Below are 24,125 nucleotides of genomic sequence, written 5' to 3'. Positions count from 1 at the left end.
ATATAATATTCTTAAAGCAAATGTCCTTTCTGAGGGAGGATAACTAATGTCATGTTTGTGCAAAAAAAAAATGTTTACAGGTCATCTATATTCCTTCTGTATAAACCATAAAACAAATTTAACTGAAAGAGAAAAGGCTCCACCAAACACTACCAAAGTCAACTCCAACTTCGCTTTGCATGAATACTGATTTCAAATGTATACTAGTTAGTGATGAACTAGCTACTGGAATAAACGGAAAGAACCATAAAGGTTGGTGTGGCTTTCGACAATGTTCCTGTCCTCTTGGTTTCATTTCTCTCAACTGTTTAATGTCAGTAACAGGAGTGGCCAGTGTCTCTCAAGGCTGGGTCCTGAGGTGGTAAGGGACAGTAACTCCCTAGCCCAGCAGCTTGAGGAAGTCATATTTGTTCCTTAGGACCATTGCCTTTGGTGTGTGAAGAGAGGTGGACATATAGGAATGGTGAATGAGTGAATAAGCAACAGAAGAAGAAGGGACATGAAATTGCCAGGGCAAGGGGCAGCTCACTCTTGTAGGTGGTGAGGGATCCTGTCTTTTCTGGTGAACCCTTGGTAGGGTGTAGCACAAGATGGCTTAGCTGTGCGTCTAGTTTGGGGTAGGATGCTCTCCGAGTTCACCCAGAAGGAAAGCACAGCTTTCTGATCACTCTGTGTCCTTGTGATTCGCCCCCCTCTCCCATCTGCTGAGAATGTACAGCTCTGCCTCTCTGAGGACATGAACCTTCCATGGCCTCATTGGGCACTTTTTTTTTTTTGGCTCCGTGAAGTCACTTGCTGTGCTTGAACCCAACTGCACAGTCTGCCAGTTCCTAGCCTGCTGAGGGCTGCAGCTTTTCTTTCTGTAAAGCAAAAGTCCGGCTGTTCACGGCAGAGTAGGCACATCTCAAACTCTGAAATCCCTCCAAGCACCTGTGGAAGCCTAGTGGGTTGGGGAATGGGGTAGGGAACAGGCTGCACATGTGATTTCCTGTGTAGTTCTGGTGAATTCACTTCCTTTCTTTCCTGTAGGCTTTAGCTCTAGTAAGATAAGGGTTAAGGGTTGAAATAACTACCCAGATTATTGCAACATTCTGTTTTTATTTGTTTGTTTTGTTTGCTTTTTTGTCTTATTTTTTGTTTATTTGGTTTGGTTTGGTTTGGTTTGGTTTGGTTTGGTTTGGTTTGGTTTGGTTTGGCTTGGTTTGGTTTGGTTTGGTTTAGGTTTTGATTTTTCCAGTCAGGATTTTTCTGTGTATCCCTGGCTATTGCAGAACTCACTCTTTTAAACCAGGCTGGTCTCAAACTCAGAGAGAGTCGTCTGTCTCTATCGCTCTAGTTAGTGCTGAAATTAAAGGAGTGTGCCAACTTTTCGGGCTTCAACATTCTGTTTTAAAACCATCCTCCCCCCACCACACACATAAATTATCCTAAAAGAACTGATGCTACGGCATGCATTCACATGAGCCAATGTGTGCCTTGAATCCCTGGATGAAATGAGATCACTAACAAACTGAAATTATACTTTCAGTATTGGTGGCTGCCCAGGACATGGGAACTCGTTCTTTATAACTCTTCCTTTCCCTTGCTGAGACTGAACCTTCCCATCTTTCCCTAGATCCTCACCACATGAATAACGGCACTCAGACATCTTCAACAACACTCCAAGTGCTTTCTTTATATCAGGGTCTCAGCTCAGCATTTTTTATGTACTGACTCACTGATTGTGTGGGTAATCATATGTGAGCATGTATGTTCATAGGTGGATATTTGTGTGTGTAGGTGTATATATAGACATGTGTACCCGAGAGTTCCACATGTGCACATGCATATGGATATGGAGGCCAGAGGACAACTTTGAATGCCATTTTCTCAGGCAGCTGTCCACTTTGTTTTATGAGAAAGGGTCTCCTGCTGGCCTGAAGCTCACCAGCTGGGCTAGACTGGTTGGCTCCTGGGCCTCCATTTCCCAGTGCTAAAATTACAAGTTCATGTCCTGCACTCAGGTTCCCCTCCTCCAATGGTTCTGAGAGGATCCCACTTAGGCTTTCCTGTTATGCTTGCATGAACTGAGCTATCCCTCCAGACCAACCCTCACAATATCTCCAAGGCTCAGCGCTACGATTCTCTCTATTGGTAGATGAAGAAATGGGGCTTTGATAGTGGGAAGAGTTTGTCTTTGGACAGAGAACCTGGGAGCACTGAGAGAGAATGCTTGAGGCCATTGAGGAGCCATTAAACAGTACAGCGCACAGCGGTTATACTCAAGCCTTACGGAGCCACCTGGGACACCGGCTGTGTCATTCTCCCAGCTGACATCTAGCCATTCTTTGCCTGCCTTAGCTACCCATGACAAAAACACTTCCTTTTACCACCACAGATGTCAAGAGGGAACATGGTAGTGGTTTTTCTTTTTTGCTTGCTCATATTTGAGAGAGCAGATAGTTTGAGGGGAAGCAAAGGTCTCCTAAGTGCTATCCTTGCCTCCACATCCCTCTGTTCCCATGCATCCTTCATGAGCATGCTGACGTGCTCTTTCTAACACTTGCATCCAATCTCGTCTTTCCCCTGGCTACCAAGGACTCAGTGCATCAAGTCTAAGCATTGAAGGCTGCTGCATGGCCCAACTCTTCCTCGCAGGTGTTGCATCTGCATCCTCTTCCCATCCTCATCCGACTGCTTACCCAGTCTCTTCAGGTCTCTCTGCCATCACCCCAATGCCCCATGTGACCGTATCTTTGTGTGCTCTGCTCATTTGGTTTGGACAGTCCCTTTGTTTCCTGTGCTGGTGAACTGCTCTTGAGTTCATGTTTCAGGTTCAGAGTCCTCTTTCCTGTGAGTTCTTCTTTGATTTCCTCTGGACAGACAAGTCTTTGTACTACAACTCCTGGAACACATTTCGATTGTAGCATTTAACCATGGGTACTTTGGTCATTTATCTACAGGTTGGTGTCACCTAGGTAATTACAGAGCTTCTCAGGGACAGAGTCTCTGTCTGCTTTGTCTTTGTATCTCTAGCACCAAGCATAGTATTTGTCATGTCCAGGGAACCTGGTAAATGCTTACTGAATGACTAAGTAAATGCATGAATGTTACATTGCCTCCCCTAAACCAACCACCCTAGAATCAGACAATGAAGTTCAGTGGCTGGTGGTAAGGAGCTCCTCCTTATCATCATCACCACCATCATCATCACCACCACCACCACCACCACCACCACCATAATCATCATCATCATCAAAGGATGCTTTGATTGCCTGAAGCCAAGTGATGCTGAATACATATGTGTCAGGAAAGCCAAATCTACTAATCTCATGACCAATAATGAGGTGATTGTCATCAACAGAGGCCAGCATGTCACCTGGAGTTGGCTTGGGGGGTGGAGGGGCTGCATGTCAACCCTATGCCTCCATAGTGATTTTTAGCTTGAGGCGCCCTGAGGGCTACACATACTCTAAGCCACACTGCAAGACTACCACAATCTCCCAGGAATCCCAGGCAAAAGAAAACAGTCTTTGTGTCTCTAGGCTAGGAGCTTTCAAATAACACCCTCATGTTTTACTAGTTAGTGCTGGCCACAGGCATAGCCCTAAGCCACAACTCTAGCAGGTGGAGGGGTGAGAAGTGCAGCCGAGCTTAGTCAGGATTCCCTCCTGAGTTAGAGATGGAGTTTTCTCTACAGGGCCCCATGGCAAAAATAATGATCCCCAGATGATCAAGGCATGGCAAGTCATAATAAGAACTGAAGAACACACATATAAGCCTCTGTTTCTATCGCCAGGTCCACGAAGTGACTCCAAGTTACTAACTTCTGACCATCAGCCACTGAACACTTCTTTGCCTAAGCTTCCACCAATCTTAAAGCCTCCTTTGCTACCCAGGCAGCCAGCTAGGAATGCTGGGAGTTTGACGTCCCCAGCCTTGGAGCAGCCCTGCACCAATGACTGCTCAGAACAGATTCAGCCTGAGTGTGAAAAAGCCAATTTCCTCATCCCTAGGGCACATACTCTGACGTTTCTATGCACTGGCTTCCAGAATGTTCCTAATAGAACTCAGCTCCAATTATGCACTATGGTGGCTGGCTTGACTATACATCCTTGAGGGCTGCTTTTCTTCCATGGAGTTGCTTCTTCAGTCTATTCTGGTGTCTCCTCGACTCTTTTTGCCTCTGATTTCAGAGCTCGTGTCTTGACAAAATCAAGGAAACAGGCTCTTTACCATATGGCCAGCTCATTCTTGAATCTAGAGGCCTGTATGTTGCCCTGCCATCAGTGGGGAATGTGATTTCTTCTCCTTATTTCAGTGTAAATGCCACTGTCCTTGGCAAGCCTTACCCCAGACTACCACCATCCACACACACACACCTAACGCCTCCCAGTGACCAGCCTTACATTCTGTAATTCCTCGTAATAGTTGTAATTTTCCTACTCAGCCCTTTGCTTCCCCATCTACAACTAAACTAGATTTGACCAGCTTGAAGGCAGGGATGCTGTCTTCAATTGCTTTTATATTGTTGACCTCTAGTGCCATAGCTAGTGCAAACCAGGGTCGCAGACCTGCTGGTGTTTGGAAATATGAACCTTGTAAGGAACTAAAGTAAAGTTCAGGGTTGTTTCACAGGCAAAATTATTTTTAAAAAATTGAATGAGAAAGACATTTATCCTGTGACTTCTACATAGATCTACATTTATTTCCTGTGATAAATACAACTTATATCTATATAAAAGAAGCCCAGAGTCTGAGGTAGAATCTTGCCAAGGCTCACTGAAGTATATAATGATATCATTTTTTAAGCATCTTTTTTTTAAACATTGTTTTGTATCATTTCTACCCCTCCTTCAACTAACTCTTCTGCTATCTCCTTACTCACTCTCAAATTCATGAATTCTTCTTCAGTTATTATATTAACACACACACATACACATACCAGTGCATGTATGCATGTGTGTGTGTGTGTATGTATGTGTGTGTGTGTTACTGCACATAAATTCAACCCACTGAGTTCATCTAAAGGTTCCCATACATATAATTTTTACAGCTGACCACTTGTTTTTAAAACCTTAAACAAAGTTACACACAAAATCCATAAGTCGTTCATTTCATTTGTACCTAAAAGGTGGCTGTCTCAGCAAAATTCTAAAATTCTCTATCATTAAGTCTTTTAAGAAGTCTTCAGGCTGATTCTATTAATTGTCCTCTATTTCTCTCTCTGCTTCTCCTTGGGAGAATTTCTGCATCTGGCCTTTGGCTTTCTTTAAGGGAATATAGTGTGTTCCTGTGAAGGCGAGCACTGTATTTCATGGAAAAGGCTAACAGGGGCATTCTAAGTCACCTCTCTTTTCGACTGGGAGAAATGTCTTCCAGCAAGTGGCATGCAGGAGGGCAAGCACCCACATGGGAACACAGAGGCTTGCCTTCTAGGCTGATTTTTCCTCACAGAGTTTTCTCTTCCTGAGGCAGGAAGGGAATGAAGGTTTGCTGGAACATTAGGCTTCTATAATTTGGAGTCCCTCTTTGTGACAAACCTTGCAAATCTACAAATAACAATGTACCCCATATCCTTAGTAGGAGGCCTGGGCTGCAAAGAGCTTTGAAGTTCAATCTTTAGTGGTTTACAGGAAGTAGGCATCTGGCCTGGCTCACTGACACCAGGCTCTCCTAAGCCACACCCCTGGCACACTCACCTGACCTTTAGACTTGTTCACACAGCTTTCTTCCTGGAGAGTTCCCCTCCTTCTTCTGCCTTCCCTGAACCACATTTTTTTTTTATTTTTGGTTTCCCACAAAGTTTGGTCCATTTCCTGAAGGCCCACACACTAGGGTAGGGACCCAGAACCTGACACACAGTGATGCGCTTGAGCACATGGATCGCACTTTCATTTTCCACACAGCTCAATTATTTTGGAGGCTCAGAACAGGTTTTGTACTTTGATCCCTCTCTTCTAAAGGAAACCTGTACCCCCAAACCAGAGACATTAAACAGGCCCAAGGCTTCAAGAAACTGGCTACCATAGAATTCTTGAAAGCATTCACCAACTGAATATTCATATACACTGGGCTCTGATGTTACAAAACCAGAAAACCTGAATTATATTTCACTCTGGAGTTTCAGAAGGAACCCTTGATCCAGACAAGCGGCTTCTGGGCTTGGAGATGCCAGACCTCTCTTTCCCTTCTCACCAACCAAAACCATAAAGACCAGATTCTCAGACTCTGCACAACTGGCTCATTCTTGTGTCCTCTCGGGTCCCTAGCCCCAGGGTTTGAGGACACTAACCTCTCAGACCAATAAAAAATCAGCTCTCAGCATTTTGAGGTTGAACTGAGTCTAAACCATTGACTTATTTCTTACAAATGCTCCACTGCACTCTGGGTACAGCAAAAGGGGATTGAGAGGGGATAGACAGGAAAGGCCAGTGGAAGTAAAAGGATGGGCTGTGGCCAGCACTGACTCTGCTACTTACAAGGGTGAGCTGTTGGCACCAGTGGGTCTTACCCTTCCTAATGCTAAGACCCTTTCATACAGCTCCTCATGCTGTGATGACCCCCAACCATAAAATTTTCTTATTTCTACTTCATAACTGTAGTTTTGCTACTGTTATGTATTATAATGTAAATATCAGATATTCAATACTTGTGGGGGTCAAGATCCACAGGTTGAGAACCACTGGTAGGTCACTTACACACTCTGGATCTTTTTTTCCTCTTATCAAAGGAACTTAATCCATGTCACATTCCCATTAGGGGTTAAATTACAGTATTTATTTAATCTTGGGCCATTTTAACTTTTGTCTCCGGAGATTTTGCATAAATTTGAATGAGGAAGAGTCTATGTGTGGGAATCTTCCAGATCATTTAGGAGATGGCAAGTTTGTCATGGGACAGGGTGGTGTGGCTCTAACAGACCCAGGAATAGCGATGTAGTAAGTGCTGGATCTGCATTTGTTGCATACATGACCGACACAATGAGGACATTCAGGAAGAGAGTTTATTAACTCTACAAAAGAACCAACTGCATATACTTGCATGATCTCTTGTGCATATAACTGATATAACAGTACCTAGGAAATGTTGGAAGATGCTGTAGTTTAAAGAAAATGACCACTTAAGGAAAAGAGAGCAAGGATCAGAAGAGGGGAGGAAGGCCTGAAGTGGAGGAGACAAAAGACATCTGTCTACCTGGCCAAGTGTGCACTCCATGCCGCCAAGGAAGTCAGCTTCCTTCAGTCCATTGTGGTTGCTGCTGATGTCATGAACTTCAAACCGGAGACGTTGGACCTCTTCAAAATAAAAGTCCACTGTAAACAGCTTTGAGTACACTGGGTTTATGCAGGTACGAATCACCTCTGTCCTGTCCACCTGAAAGGAGAAAAAGGAAACCCACGGGGATTAGGACTTTTAGTACTAACCTTCAAGCAAATTAATCTATAAATACCCTCCCAAGAGTCACTAGGGCTAGCAAACTGAAACTCTACAAGCCACTTCAGAGAATGAGCTAAGCTTTGGTGCAGACAATTTTACCAGACATCACAAACAGTCGGAGGTTCTTTATTTGGAGTTTTTAATCATGTTATATGGATTAGGTAACAGAACAAGATGAGATCATCATTAGTGCAGGAGAGTCTGAAGGAATATCTGGACTCAGTAGGAAAGACATCTGTGATCAATTAGTGATGTCTGCTGGGCACAGCCATAGGAAATGGTAGGCTAGCTGTCTCCTTTTAGCCAAGTCTACTCTAATGGGGGTTTCCAACTCGTGATTCCCAGGACAACAGAGAGGAGGGCCATTAGAGCAGAGGTCAGCTGCCTTTGTTCTCAAGTATGTTCTTCATTAGGTAGACATTCACTGGTTCACCACAATTGGAGACCTTCAGTTTTCTCATCTACAAAATGTCAATTAGAAGAATAGACACACTGTTCCAACATGCCATGAGCTATAATTCTTTCTGCCTCTGTTTGTCCCCTTCTCCCAGGTCCAGGGCTGAAACATGCTGTACTGTTCCACGAGGAGGCTGAATCTACACATTGAATTTCCTGGGCTCTCGTTTGGGAGGGGAGGACCAGAGGGAGGACTGGACATGAGATGAGGGAGTCTGAGAACAGAGAGATTCAAGCTGCCTCTACACATACAGATGCTGCCAAAGACTCTTCCCCTCTACCCAGAAAGCATGTGCTAAGCCTTGGTGATATGAACCCTCATTCTTCTCTGTCCCCTCCCTATCACATGCTTTGTTACTGTTTGGATTGTTTTAAAGATTTTTTTTTTAAATTATTACTTTAATTATGTGTACAAGTGTATCTTTGTGCACATGTGTATGTTTACATGGGAGTGGTGGCTGGCAGAGTCTAGAAGGCAGCATGTGTCCCCTGGAGCTGGAGTAATTATGATTTCTCTGCTGTAGGCAATGGGAACTAAACTCAGACCCTCCACTGAATCATTTCTTCAGGTCCCATTTTTCATTTTTTCAGACAAAGTCTTTCTTTGTAGTCCAGGCTGTCTGGGAGTTAACTATGTATCCAGGCAGGCCTAGAATCTACCACAGTCTTCCTGCTTCAGTTTCTCCATGTGCGCTGGGATTATAGGCACACACTGTCATATATGGCCTTTTGGTCCCATGTCTTGTCCCTTCAGATGAAGGGTAGTAATGCATTCTGCTGAAGCTCCCCCGATGTCCTACTGTCCAGTGCTTGCTCCGTGCCCTTATCCTGGGAGAGTTTAGTTCTCCAAAGGCTCAGTCTCCAGGACTGGACACTCTGGTTCTGCTATCTGTTTCCTGTCTAGATCTGGACCATTTAAGGTTCTTTCCCTTTGTGTTTGTCACAAGTGAAAACACACAAAGCCATTTATATTCTTGGAAGCCTGGAAAAAATAATGTCTCCCAGTTCTTGTAGCACCATCCAATGGGAGAAGCCAATTCTTTCATGCTCCACAAATCAACTGGAGCCTGTTGTTCCTGCACTATGTTGGCTTTCAAGTAGAGATGTGGTCTGCCGACTGTTTCAAAAGTGCTGGGTCTTAGCACAAATTATAATACCACTTCCTTTACTCTCACATAGGTAAGAGGAAATAATAATCTCCCAGAGGGAAGAAGTCCTCTACACTGTCATCCATGACCACACTGCTCCACAAAGAGAGTCTCATGCTCGCTCCAACACTAAGGTGCATTGACTTGACCCTGGTCCTCGCCACTTGCCTTCCCATGCTATAAGTGAGGGACATCACTCATCATGCACAGGTGGGTGAACAATCCAGGTTTCAAGGAAAAGGAGCATATCGCTTCTGTCATGTCATACGCAGCAGAAAGGAACATAAGCTTTTGTCATATCATACGCAGCAGAAAGCCATCTCCAGTCCACTATGCTTAGGATTTTACAAGTTGGTCATTCTTTGACTATTCTGGCACCTTATGAAGACTCCATTCCTATTTTAGCAAAATTTTACACTCATACACATAATACATATACATATACATATACATATACATATACATACATACATGTCAGTACACACACACACACACACACACACATCCATTTTGGGAACAGGGCTGATTCTATCATTGACTATGGCAGTACAAGAATGTACTGGCATAATTCCTGAGTCTGTATAGTTTTGCATAATGGTGGAAATCAGAGTTTACAAGTTTGTGGATCACCAGTTTAGGTGACATGAAGATAATCCTTTGCCTTTCGTCAGTGGGCTTTCTGCTTCGTCCCCAATGTATCAAGGGCAGTTTCTACTATTCTACATTTGGAAAAAGATGCTGTAACAGCTGGTGACTTTCCTGCATTCCTCGATGGTCAGAGACCTCCACACTGAGATGGGGCATCTACACCACAGGCCTGACATGTCCTTCCAGGCTCTTCTCTCTCATGGAATGGCTCCATTTGTCCCTGAGAGACTCATTGTATTTTAACATCTGGTCTGAATGGGTGAAATAATGAGCCACAAAATGAGAGGTTTACATATACTTCTGTGGTATCTTAGAACTTGGTTATAGGTAGATTTGACATCTTCAGAGAAGAGAGAATACATTCAGTGTCTTGGTCAGGCTCAAGTGAAAAGAGACAGTGAATGGAAATTGGTCTTTGTTTTTGTATTAGACACTTCAGTTGACACAAATGGATCACATTTTAATTCTCAAGTGTAATTCACACATAGAGCTATGAATCATGTTGGCATTAAGCTACATATCTCAAATAGGCTATCCAAGCATGTGACCCCATCCCCAGGAAATGAGAGAAATGGGAAGAAATGAAATAATACAGATTTACTTTATGAAAATATTTGATCTCCAAGGACAAACAGCAGCCACTTGGAACCACAAGAGCATCAGGTTTTCGACACAGAGAGAAGGTGGTGAGGGGAGTGAGTGCTCACAATGCTAAATGCGTAGGAAAAGGTGGTTTTAAGCATTATGCATCCCCAGTCATTATGAGAGATGCATCATCTCTTCTGGAGACTCAAGACAGGGTTCCCAGAGCAGTAGCCTTGAGTTGCTCATGATTCTTAATAAGGGGTGTCGCATTCAAGGTAAGCATATCTAAAGATCCTTACTAACTGCAAATGCCGGCTCCAGCAGGGGAATGGTCCCACTCCATTTAATCCAATCCCTCACACTGATTTTCTGGGTAGAGGGTAGGGCCCAGCAATCCAGGCAGTCCTGTGCTTCCCAAGGGCTGGTATGGCAGGAGCACACCAACGTCTTCTGTGTGCCCTAGGCAATCATGCTTGCCAGTCCTTGTGAAATAAACTGCTCTCTGTAAGTTGAGGCTCTTCTTATTAAAGTGTGGTTTAAACTTCCTTGCTCTCTATCACCCACTTTGCAAGGACATCAATAGTAATTCAGCCCCTATCTTCCCTGGTCATCATGATTGACATATTCATATTGCTTTAGAAATTTCAGGACATGCTTTTATCCATTTAAATAAGTTGTAATGGTGGTGGTGGTGTGCGTGTATATGTGTGTGTGTATGTGTACATGTGCAGAGGTCAGAGGACACCTTGTAGGAGTCAGTCCTCACCTCCCATTACGTGGATCTGGGGACTAGAACTCTGATCACTAGGCTAGTCTGCAGTTGCCTTGAGCCACATCTGCAGCCATCTGTTAACTTTGGCTTTTGCAGCAATCATGCCAGCAAGCTTTGTACCCTTTTCCAGCTGAAACAATTTCATGTCATATGTGCAAGGTCGGATGCAGTGTAGGCTCTTAAACTCAGCATGTGGACTGACTGCATCACCTGGCCCTTATTTCATGTTTATTCATATCCGTCCTTTGAAAAGCAAACATAACTAGGCTATGGTGGCATGAAGAGAGAAGCCATCCATAACTTTCCCATTTATACACAGCTTGCAAGTAACAAGGGTGGATTTGAACCCAGGTAGTTGAGCTCTGGAGCTCATGTGTTTACCCTCTATGTTAACCTCTGGTCTTACAAACTTAAAGTTTTTCTCCATAAAGGCTCTCAAGCCTCAGGACTTGAATTCTAACCCTAGATCCAACATGGTAAAAGGAGAGAACCGACTCTTGCTGGTTATCCTTTGGCCTCAGCACACAGACTGTGACAAGTGTGCTCTTAAATAAATGAACAAAAAATAAGTAAGTGTAAATTTAAATTTTTTTGTTGGTGAGAATGTGAAGGTGGTGACCATAGGAACCAATCACTGAAGCCAGCCAGAGTGCACTGGGGTTAGAAACCCTTGTTTCTAACAGGCATTGGTAAATAATGACATCATCGACCAAAGGATTTCACTATATCCTCAGGGCAGGCTCCAAACTAGATACTCCCTCAGACTGATATTCTTTAAGTACTTTCTCCCCATATTTATTTAGGGTGGATAGAGAGAAACTAATTTTCTCTGAATGAAGAACGGATACGCTTATGTGCAAGAAAGAAAGGGTTTATTGCAGGCAATTTTTCAAACCATATTAACTTCCAAGAGGGCATATTAAGCTACATAAAGCTTCTATAATAAAACAGATGGCTGGGCTAGCTGAATGAACAGTGTTCTGTCTCAGGACCTCAACTCTTGCCCAGTACCTGCAAGAATTCATGTGTCCTTTAAGCCACCCACCTCATGTCACTTACTTAAAGCAACCCTGGAAAATGAATGCACCCTTCTTACTAGAAACATTCAGCCTGGTGCCTTGCAGAGAGCTTCCTGCCCAGACTGGCATTCTTCAGCCACCATGACATAAATCCTTCCAGCCCTCTGGAGCAGACTGAACAGGGTATCAAGGGACTCCTCTCCCCTCTCCCCCAACTAGCAGTTCATCGAGTCCTCTGCTGTGCACTTGATCATTTCAATATATGAGCCTATGGTGCCAGAGATGTTCTGGTTGGAGGTCCTGGAATCAACCTGACATTGACCACAGAGATGGATGCTGCTGTCATGATGGACACCGTCTGGGGCTTTGATGTTGTTTAAAGCAGCCAGTAGAAGTGCAGCACCTTGCCTGGAAGTGTGGTTCTGAAGTCAATGAGATGAGTGCCACCTGACTTAGTGCCAGTTGCCTTGGGTTTCCACTCCCTTCACTACCAGATTTGTAGGCTACAGGCTCTACGCAATCGGAACATCAAATCATCCAATGGTCTGGCACATGCACGAGCTGTCCAATATGTCTTCTGGTGCCCAGTGCCTCTGTTCTCCACAGTTCACTTCTCTCCCTCTGAATGTCCAGTGTGTGAGGCTCAGCCTTCCTGATTTCTATCCCAAGCCTTATTGCCTTGAGCATCTGCTGATTTCTTAGAGTTGATTCATAGAATTTTCCATAATGTTCTGTCTGGTTCAAATGGCAGAAACTAGCCATATGCATCTTTTAAATTTTGAAACGCAGCCAGTGGAACAAAAGAAGTAATTTAAAATTTTTACCTGAATGTAATTATATTAGATTTAAATAGTAACGATGGACAGCACAATTCTAGCTTGTCTCAGCTCTATCTCCTCTTGGCTTAATGAAAACCTGTATGATATGCATGTGCTCACTTAATGAGGCTGGCGATTCCGAGCTGATTTCAATATAGGGCACTAATTCTCAGGCTTTGCTATATCTTGCAGCTACTTGGGGGTCTCCAGACCAATTAAATTAAGATTCTCTAGGGGAGGAATGTAGTCACCAGCCGTTCTTAAATCTACCTAGGTGATTCCAATGTGTAGTTAAGTTTTAGAGTCAGTAATTTATTATCAGCAGTGTTGGCTCAGCTCCATAGTGGAAGGAGAGTATGAGCTAGATGGGCCAGACCTACTGTGTGTGTGTGAGAGAGAGACCTACTGTGCTCACCACACTTTGTACACTAATACATTTCTGTCATTGAAAGCTAAGGAAATAGGCTGGTAGATTTGACTTGCTTCCTCCTTTCTCTGTGTAGCAAATCTGGCAGTGACCATGTCACCCACCCCATTCTACCTACAAGCCCAGTTAGCTGCCATTCTGGCAGAGTTCTAGGAATAACAAGCGCTCCCCCATCCATCCCTCTCCACCTCCAGTAGCATGTCCCAGTAAGAGAGGAGACTTCTCAGCATTGCTATTTCAGGACACTGAAACATCTGATTATTCCTTCAATCTCACCTGTACAGGCCAACACGGACTCTTCACTAACTTTTTTTTCCATATTGCTGACTGGTTCTATGGTATTTTTACATTTGTCTGTCTATCCATGAATATTTAACTTCTCAGGAATCAAACATAATGTAAAAGTTTTATGAATGGCGGCTACAAGTGAACCTGTGTGGCTGGTGGCTCCTAATGAGTTTTGTGGCTTTTAAGATTTGGAAACCTCTAGCGTCCTTCTCTTCACTAGCATCACCCTAACCTAGCTCAGTATTGGGTCATAGAACACATCTGCAGAGCGCTTAGAGAGCACCACAGCTGCTCTAACCTCTTCTCAACCTCCTCCCATATAGCCACTCCAATACCATGAATCAGCACCCAGTGTTTTACACACGAGGAAACATAGGTTGGAAAGGTTAACTGTGCAGGGGACTCAACTATTAAGTGAAGGGATGTAACTAGAATTTCCCTCAGAGCTCTATCCTGAGGCACGCCTCCACTTCCAGAGAAGACAAATCTATTCAGATATTGTCTCCCCACAACTATTTCAGGACAACTTGATAAATCAACATTGCACATGTTCTCTGAGAGAGAAACATTCTTTCCTCTCCAATTCCAACTGGGCAGGTGTCTCTTAAAAGTCTTTTCACTGTGATCTATGAGGGTCCAGCAGGAACTTTCGGGGTCTTGGGTCTTAAGCTTTCTCATCCTCTTTCTTCAGCCTGCTTTATCTTGCTCAAGTTTACACATGTGTGTATATGCATATGTGTATATGTGCATGCAGGTATATTTGCTCTTGTGAGTGCATGTGTAAGTGTGGAACTGTGTGTGTGCAGGTGTATTCGCTCTTGTGAGTGCATGTGTAAGTGTGTGTGTGTGTGCATGTGTGTGCAAGTTTACTTGCTCTTGTGAGTGCATGTGTAATTCTGTGTGTGTGTACTCACTCTAGTGAATGCATGTGTAAGCCAGTGGTTGACATTAAGATGTCTTCCTTAATCACTTCTTTCTCTTATTATCTGGATCTCACTATTATAACCTGACAGGTTGAGTAGCAAAGCTTTGGGACCATCTAGTCCCCTTATCCTCTCCACATGCTGAAGCCACAGCTGCATCCTACTGGACAATCTTCCTATGTGGGAGCTATGAGTTCTGATCTTAGGGCCTCAGATGCAGGCAGCAAGCAATTACCTGCAGAGCCATCGCTCTAGGTTGCCTCCTTCTTCCTGTTTAGATGGGGACCTCTCTACAGTGACTCTGGAGAGACAGAGATGCTCCAGATCCAGAGAGCTTAAGAAAATTCTATCACAAAAAGAAGAGTCCACTCCTCAGTATTACATTAGCTGTCTTTTCACAGAATTGCTGCCTTCATAAGGAAACTGGAGACCTCCCATACTAGCAACTTAAAAGCACACCTGAAAATTCGAGAACAAAAAAGAGCAAACATGCCCAAGAGGGGTAGATTGCAGGAAGTAATCAAATTCAGGACTGAAATCGATAAATTAGAAACAAAGAGAACACAAAGAATCAATGAAACCAAGACCTGGTTCTTTGGGAAAATTGAAAAAAGAGATAAACGCTTATCAAAACTAACTCAGAGGCAGAGAGACAGTATCCAAATCAACAGAATCAGAAATGAAAAGGGAGACATAACTACAGACCTGAGGAAAACCAAAGAACCATCAGGCCCTACTTCAAAAGCCTGTACTCCACAAAATTGGAAAATCTAAACAAAATGGATAATTTTCTTGACAGATACCACTTACCAAAGTTAAATAAAGATCAGGTAAACAATGTAAATAGTACTATAAATAGAAGCAGTCATTAAAATCTCCCAACCTGGGGGTGGGTTGGGAAGCAGCTCAGGACCAAATTGTTCCGCACAGAGTTCTACCAGACTTTCAAAGAAAAGTGAATAGCAATACTCTTCAAACTATTCCACAAAATAGAAACAGAAAGAATATTGGCAACCTATTCTATGATGCCACAATCACCCTGATATGTAAACCACACAAAGACTCAACAAAGAAAGAGAATTTCAGATTAATTTCCCTTATGAATATTGATGCAAAATTACTCAATCAAATGCTTGCAAACCAAATCCAAGAACACGTCAAAAACATCATCCATAATGATCAAGTAGGCTTCATCATGAAGGGAAGGCAGGAATGGTACACTATATGAAAATCCATCAATATACTCTACCATAAAACAAACTGAAGGGGGAAAAAAACACGAATGATCATCTTATTAGGTGCTGAAAAAAACCCTTGACAAAATCCAGCAGCCCTTTGTGTTAAATGTCTTGGAGAGACCATGGATACAAGGTACATACTGAAGCATAATAAAGGCAACATAAAGAAAGTCAACAGCCAAAATAAAATTAAATGGCATCTTAAGGCAATTTCTTTAAAATTAGGGATAAAACAAGACTGCATACTCACATCTATTCAACAAAGTAGCTGAAGTTCTTACCTAGAGCAATGAGACAACTAAAGGAAAACAAAAGAATACAAATTGGAAAAGAAGAAGCCAAAGTATCACTATTTGTATGTATGATATATGATGTATGATATGATATATGATTGATTGATATATGATACATGATATGATATGTGATGTATGATGTATGGTATATAGTATATGATAGTATATATAAATGACCCCCCCCCAATTTTACAAGAGAACTCCTATGGCTGATAAACACCTTTGGCAGAGTGGCTGGATACAAAATTAACTAAAAAAACATCAGTAGCCCTTCTTTGTACAAACTATAAACAAGATGAGAAAGAAATTAGGGAAACAACACTTTTTATAATACCCACAAATAATAATAATAATAAATCTTGGTGTATCTCTAACCAACTAAGAAAATACCTGTATGACAAAATTTCAAGTCTCTGAAGAAAGAAATTGAAGAAGATATCAGATAATGGAAGATCCCATGCTCATGGATCAGTATGATTAGATAATAAAATGGCCACCTTACCCAAAGCAATCTACATATTCAATGCAATTTTCATCAAAATCTTGACACAATTCTTTAGACCTTGAAAGAGCAATTCTCAACTCCATATGGAAAAAAAAAACAGGATGGTTAAAACAACCCCATATAGTAATAGAATTTGTGAAGGTATCACCATCCCTAATTTCAAGCTATACCACAGAGCAAGAGTAATAAAACCTGCATGGTATTGGCATAAAAAGTGCACAGGTCAATCAACAGAATAGAATTAAATACCTGGAAGTAAGAGCTCAAACCTACAGACACTCGAGTTTTGACAGAGAAGCTAAAACCATACAATGGAGAAAAAGAAAGCATTTTCAACAAATGGTTTTGGCCTAACTGGATGTCTGCATATATAAGAATGCAAAGAGACCCATATTTATCACTCTGCACAAAACTCAAGTTCAAGTGGATCAGAGGACTCAACATAAAACACTAAATCTAATAGATGAGAGAATGCTGAAATGCCTTGAACACATTAACACAAGAGACAAATTCCTGAACAGAACACTAATAGCTCAGGCACAAAGATCAACAATTAGTAAATGGGACCTCATGAAACTGAAAAGCTTTTGCTAGGCTAAGGACACCATCAATAGAACAAAACAGCAGCCTACAGACTGGGAAAAAAATCTGCACCAACCCTCCATCTGACAGAGGACTAATATCCAAAATGTAGAAAGAATTCAAGAAGTTTGACACCAACCAACTAAATAAACCAATTAAAAAAATGGGGTACATAGCTAAACAAGAATTCTTAACAGAGAAATATCTAAAAGTCAAGAAGCACTTAAAGAAATGGTCTGTGCCTGGAGCTCATCCTATACCATAGTGCTCCACACCCAAATACCACCCAGAGAAAGCTGGTCTCTCAGGAGTTCTGACACATCTATGAGCACAGCTAAACCACCACTTCTACTCAAATTCCTGGCCCAAGAGGGACCTTCCCAGAGCTATCAGGACACAGGAACCAAGGAACAGCAGGAACAGGATCCTTCCAGTTTCTGTCTGCAACCTGGAGCTGACCTTGTGCCACAGCTCTCCATACACAAATTCCTCACAGAGAGCACTGGTCTCCCAGGAATACTGACACACAGGCTTGCAGGAAAGACAAGCCACAGTCAGAGACAGCAAGAGCAGCTAACACCTGAGATACCAGATGGCGAGAGGCAAGGGCAAGAACATAAGCAACAGAAACCAAGGCTACTTGGGATCATCAGAACCCAGTTCTCCCACCACAGTGAGCCCTGGAAACGTCAACATACCAGAAAAGCAAGACTCTGATTTAAAAACACATCTTATGAGGATGATAGTGGACTTTAAGATGGACATAAATAACTCCCTTAAAGAAATACAGGAGAACACAAGTAAACACCTAGAAGTACTTAAATAAGTAATATAGAAATCCCTTAAACAATTACAGGAAAACACAACCAAACAGGTTAAGGAATTTAAAAAAATCATCCAGGATCTAAAAATGGAAATAGAAACAATAAAGAAATAACAAAGGGAGAAAGCACTGGAGATAGAAAACCTAGGAAAGAGATAAGGAGTCATAGATACAAGCATCATCAACAGAATATAAGAGATAGAAGAGAGAATCTCAGGTGCAGAAGATACCCTAGAAAACATTGACACAACAGTCAAAGAAAATGCAAAAAGCTCCTAACCCAAAACATCCAGGAAATCCAGGACACAATTAGAAGACCAAACCTAAGGATAATAGGTATAGAAGAGAGTGAAGATTCCCAACTTAAAGGGACAGCAAAATATCTTCAACAAAACTATAGAAGAAAACTTCCCTAATCTAAAAAAAGAGATGCCCATGAATATACAAGAAGCCTACAGAACTCCAAATAGATTGGACCAGAAAAGAAATTCTTCACATTACATAATAGTCAAAACACCAAATGCACAAAACGAAGAAAGATTATTAAAAGAAGTACGGAGAAAAAGTCAAGTAACATATAAAGGCAGACCTATCAGAAATACACTAGACTTCTCACCAGAGATTATGAAGGCTAGAAGATTCTAGCAGATTTCATACAGACCCTAAGAGAACAGAAATGCCAGGCCAGGATACTACACCCAGCAAAATTCTCAATTACTATAAATGGAGAATCCAAAATATTCCATGAGAAAACCAAATTTACACAATATCTTTCCACAAATCCACCCTACAAAGGATAATAGATAGATAACAACAACACAAGGAGGGAAACTACACCCTAGAAAAAGCAAGAAAGTAATCTTCCAACAAATCCAAAAGAAGATAGCCACACAAACATAAAAATAACATTAAAAATAACAGGAAGCAACAATCACTTTTCCTTAAGACCTCTTAACATCAATTGACTGAGTTTCTCAATAAAAACACATAGACTAACAGACTGGATATGTAAACAGGACCCAGCATTTTGCTGCATAAAGGAAACACACCTCAGTGTCAATGACAAACACTACCTCAGAGTAAAGGGCTGGAAAACAAATTTCCAAGTAAATGGTCCCAAGAAACAAGCTGGAGTAGCCATTCTAATATGGAATAAAATCAACTTTCAACCCAGAGTTTTCAAAAATGCTAAGGAAGGACACTTCATACTCATCAAAGGAAAAGTCTACCAAGAATAACTCTTAATTCTGAACATCTATGTTCCAAATGTAAGGGCTTCCACATTCATAAAGAAAACTATAATAAAGCTCAAAGCACACATTGCACCTCACACAATAATAGTGGGAAACAGAAACTAAACAGAGACACAGTTATGTTGATACCAAACCACACAAAGACCCAACAAAGAAAGAGAACTTCAGACCAATTTCCCTAATGAATACTGATGCAATACTCAATAAAATTCTCACAAATCAAATCCAAGAACACACCAAAATGATCATTCACCATGATCAAGTAGCTTCATCCCAGGGATGCAAGGATGGTTAAATATATGGAAATTCATCAATGTAATCCACTATATAAACAAACTCAAGGGGAAAAAAAAACCACATGATCATTTCATTAGATTCTGAAAAAGCATTTGACAAAATTCAGCATGCCTTCATGTTAAAAGTCTTGGTAAGATCAGGAATTCAAGGCCCATACCTAAACATAGTAAAAGCAATATACAGCAAACCAGTAGCCAACATCAAATGAATGGAGAGAAACTTGAAGCAATCCCACTAAAATCAGGGACTAGACAAGGCTGCCCACTCTCTCCCTATTTATTCAGTATAGTACTTGAAGTTCTAGCTAGAGCAATTAGACAACAAAAGGAGGTCAAAGGGATACAAATTGGAAAGGAAGAAGTGAAAATATCACTATTTGCTGATTATATGATAGTATACTTAAGTGACCTCAAAAATCCCACCAGAGAACTCCTACAGCTGATAAACAACTTCAACAAAGTGGCCAGATATAAAATTAACTCAAACAAATCATTGGCCTTTCTATACTCAAAGGATAAATGAACTGAGAAACAAACAAGGGAAATGACACCCTTCACAATAGTCACAAACAATATAAAATATCTTGGTGTGACTCTAACCAAACAAATGAAAGATCTGTATGACAAGAACTTCGAGTCTCTGAAGAAAGAAATTGAAGAAAACCTCAGAAGATGGAAAGATCTCCCATGTTCTTTGATTAGCAGGATTAATATAGTAAAAATGGTCATTTTGCTGAAAGCAATCTATAGGTTCAATGCAATCCCCATCAAAATTCCAACTCAATTCTTCATAGAGTTCGAAAGAGCAATTCCCAAATCCATTTGGAATAAAAAAACAAACAAACAAAAAAAAACAAAACAGGATAGCAAAAACTATTCTCAACAATAAAAGAACTTCTAGGGAAATCACCATCCCTAACCTCAGGCTGTACTTCAGAGCAATTGGGATAAAAACCGAATGGTGTTGGTACAGAGACAGGCAGGTAGATCAATGGAATAGAATTGAAGACCCTGAAGTGAACCCACACACCTATGGTCACTTGATCTTTATCAAAGGAGCTAAAACCATCTGGTGGGGAAAAGGCAGCCTTTAACAAATGGTGCTAGTTCAGTTGGTGGTCAACATATAGAAAGATGTAAATTGATTCATTCTTATCTCCCTGTACAAAGCTCAATTCCAAGTGGATCAAGGGCCTTTACATAAAACCAAATACATTGAATCTAACAGGAGAGAAATTGGGGAAAAGCCATGAACACGTGGGCACAGGGGAAAAGTTCCTGAACAGAACATAAATGGCTTAATGCTCTAAGATAAAGAATTGACAAAAGGGACCTCATAAAATCACAAAGCTTCTGTAAGGCAAAGGATACTGTCAATAGGACAAAATGACAACCAACTGATTGGGGAAAGATCTTTACCAATCCCACTTCCAATAGAGGGGTATATCCAATATATATAAAGAACTCAAGAAGTTAGACTTCAGAGAACCAAATAACCCTATTTAAAAATGGGGTACAGAACTAAACAGAGAAGTCTCAACTGAGGAAACTCAAATGGCCAAGAAGCACCTAAAGAAATGTTCAACATCCTTTGTCATCTGGGAAATGTAAATCAAAATGACCCTGGGATTCCACCTCATACTAGTCAGAATGGCTAAGATCAAAAACTCAGGTGACAGCAGATGTTGGCAAGGATGTGGAGAAAAAGGAACACTCCTCCATTGCTGGTGGGATTGCAAGTTGGTACAACTACTCTGGAAATCAGTCTGGTGGTTCCTCAGAAAATTGGACGTAGTACTACCTGAGGACCCAGCTATACCACTTCTGGGCATATACTCAGAAGATGCTACTGCTACAATGTGTAGTAAGGACACATGCTCCACTATATTCATAACAGCCCTATTTATAATAGCCAGAAGCTGGAAACAACCCAGATGTCCCTCAACAGAAGAATGGATACAGAAAATCTGGTACATTTACACAATAGAATACTACTCAGCTATTAAAAACAATGACTTCATGAATTTGAAGGTAAATGGATGGAACTTGAAAATACCATCCTGAGTGAGGTAACTCAGTCACAAAAGAACACACACAGTATGCACTCACTGATGAGTGTATATTAGCCATCCTATATACAGTTACCAAACCCAGATGCTATTGTGGATGCTGGGAAGTGCTTACTGACAGGAGCCTGATATAGCTGTCTCCTGAGAGGCTCTGCCAGTGCCTGACAAATACAGAGCTGCATCCTTGCAGCCAACCATTGGACTGAGCACAGAGTCCCAGATGGAGGAGTTGGAGAAAGAATTGAAGGAGCTGAGGGAGTTTGCAGCCCCATGGAGGGAGCAAGAGTGTCAACATGCCAGACCCCCTGGAGCTCCCAGGGACTGGACCACCAACCAAAGAGTACACATGGAGGAACGCATGGCTCCAGCCACACAAGTGGCAGAGGAAGGCCTTGTTGGCATCAGTGCGAGGAGAGGCCCTTGGGTCTGAGGGTGTTTGATGCTCCAGTGTATAGCAATACCAGGGTGGGAAGACTGGAGTGAGGGAAGGGAGTATCCTCATAGAGGCAGGGGAGGTGGGATGGGATTGGGGGTTCCTGAGGGGGAGATCTGGAAAGGGGAAAACATTTGAAATGTAAATAAAGAAAATATCCAATTAAAAAAAAAAGAAATCATCCTTAGTTATCAGGGATGACTAAGCATCCTTAGTCATCAGGGATGTGTAACGCAAAATGACTCCGAGATTTTACCTTACACCCAGAATGGCTAAGATTTTACCTTACATCAGAATGGCTGAGATAAAAAACTCAAGTGACATTCAAGGCTGTGGAGCAAGGGGAACACTCTTTCATTGCTGGTGTGAGTGCAAACTTGTTTAACCACTTTGGAAGTCAATATGGTGGTTTCTCATAAACCCATAGACCCAGCTCTACCATACCACAAGGATATTTGCTCAACTATGATCATAGCAGCTTGTTTTATAATAGCTAGAAACTTGAAACAACCTAGAGTTCCCTTAACCGAAGAATGAATAAAGATAATGTGGTACATCTACACAATAGAATACTACTCAGTTATTTAAAAAAAAAAGATATGAAATTTGCAGGCTAATGGATGGAACTAGAAAATACCATTCTGAGTAATGTAACACAGATCTAGAACGACATGCATGGTATGTACTCGCTTATGAGTGAACATTAGTCATAAAGTGTACGATAATCATGCTACAATCTGCAGACCCAAAGAAACTAAGTAATAAGGAAGGCCCAAGTAAGGATGTGTAAATCTCACTCAGTAGGGGAAGTAAAATAGACATCAGAGATGGAAGGAGGGAGGGAACTGGGTAGAAGAGGGGGTGAGGCAGGGAACAAGGATGGAGCTCAGGTTGGGTGTGGGTGGGTGGGAGGGGGCTGAAGGAGAGAATGGAAATCAGTGGGGAGAAACTCTGGGACTAGCTGGAGACCTGGGATGGGGGAGACTCCTGGGAGTCTATGGGGGTGACCCTAGATGAGACTCATAGTAGTGAGGAATATGAAGACTGAATTGGACATCTCTAATAGCCAGGAGGGACATCCAATACAGGGATTGGAACATCAATCCTTCTACCCAAAATTTGTCCTACCTTTAATATGTGCAGTGATAAAGATGGAGCAGAGATTGAGGGAACTGCAAACCAATGACTGGCCCAACTTGAGACCCATCCCATGGGAGAGGGTCAACCCTGACACTATTAATGATACTCTGCTTGCAGACAGGAGTCTAGCATAACTGTTTCCTGTGAGGCTTCATCCATCAGCTCATGGAAATAGATGCAGAGACTCACAGTCAAACATTAGGTGGATCTCAGAGAGGTCCTGTGGAGTCCTGTGGAAGAGAATAGGGGATCATATTGAGCCAGTTGGAGGGGTCAAGAAGACTACAAGAAGACCTACAGAGTCAATCAACCTATGCCCATGGGGTCTCACAGTGACTGAACCACCAAACAAAGAGCATGCAAGAGCTGAACCTAGGTTCCCTATACATTTGCAGCAGATGTGCAGCTTGGTCTTCACATGTGTCTCCTAAAAATTGGAGCAAAGGCTGTCTCTGACTCCATCACCTGCCTTTGGATCCCCTTCCTCTAGCTGGACTTCCTGGCAGGGCCACAGTAGGAAAGGATGTGCTTAATACTGCTGGGATTTGATATCCTAGGGTGGGGTGGAACCCAAAGAAGCTTCCCCATCTCTGGGGAGAAGGAAAGAGAATAGTAGGGGGAAAGGATTTGTGAAGGTGGGACAGGGAGGAGAGGAGGGAAGGAACTGTGGCCAGGATGTAGCATGAGTAAATAAATAATGAAAAAAAAATTAGGTGTCTTTGCTTGCTCACTGAAGAGTGGACAGAACGTTCCAAGATCAAGTGCAGGAAGGTGGTGGACTGTGGTCACAGAAAGTGCAGCCAGGGTCAAATCTTCAGCACAGGGGAGCATGGGGGCTAGCCCAACTCAACTGTAAAGAAAATGTTCACTTAATTCAGGATGTTGGCTATTAATAGAATGTTCCCATCATATCGACTCTCTGCCACAGCTGCAGATTCCTCCAGAGAGGTCATACAAAGCTGGAGAGTCTTGGGTTTTTTTTTTTTTTTT

At 42.1% G+C, this 24,125-nt stretch overlaps 1 protein-coding gene across 3 annotated transcripts in view; it reads right to left on the bottom strand.

The window, feature by feature from the left end:
• Positions 1–24,125, bottom strand: part of Cpne4 (copine 4) — a 456,744-nt gene that overhangs the window by 148,638 nt on the left and 283,981 nt on the right. For all 3 annotated transcript variants that reach the window (XM_021171653.1, XM_021171654.2, XM_029482117.1), the window contains exon 3: positions 7,177–7,356. In XM_021171653.1, coding sequence (XP_021027312.1) covers positions 7,177–7,356 — 180 coding nt within the window. The remainder of the gene's footprint in view (positions 1–7,176; positions 7,357–24,125) is intronic.

Source organism: Mus caroli, chromosome 9, assembly GCF_900094665.2.
Source record: "Mus caroli chromosome 9, CAROLI_EIJ_v1.1, whole genome shotgun sequence".
NCBI lineage: Eukaryota > Metazoa > Chordata > Mammalia > Rodentia > Muridae > Mus > Mus caroli.
This window is presented reverse-complemented; position numbering and strand designations above follow the sequence as displayed.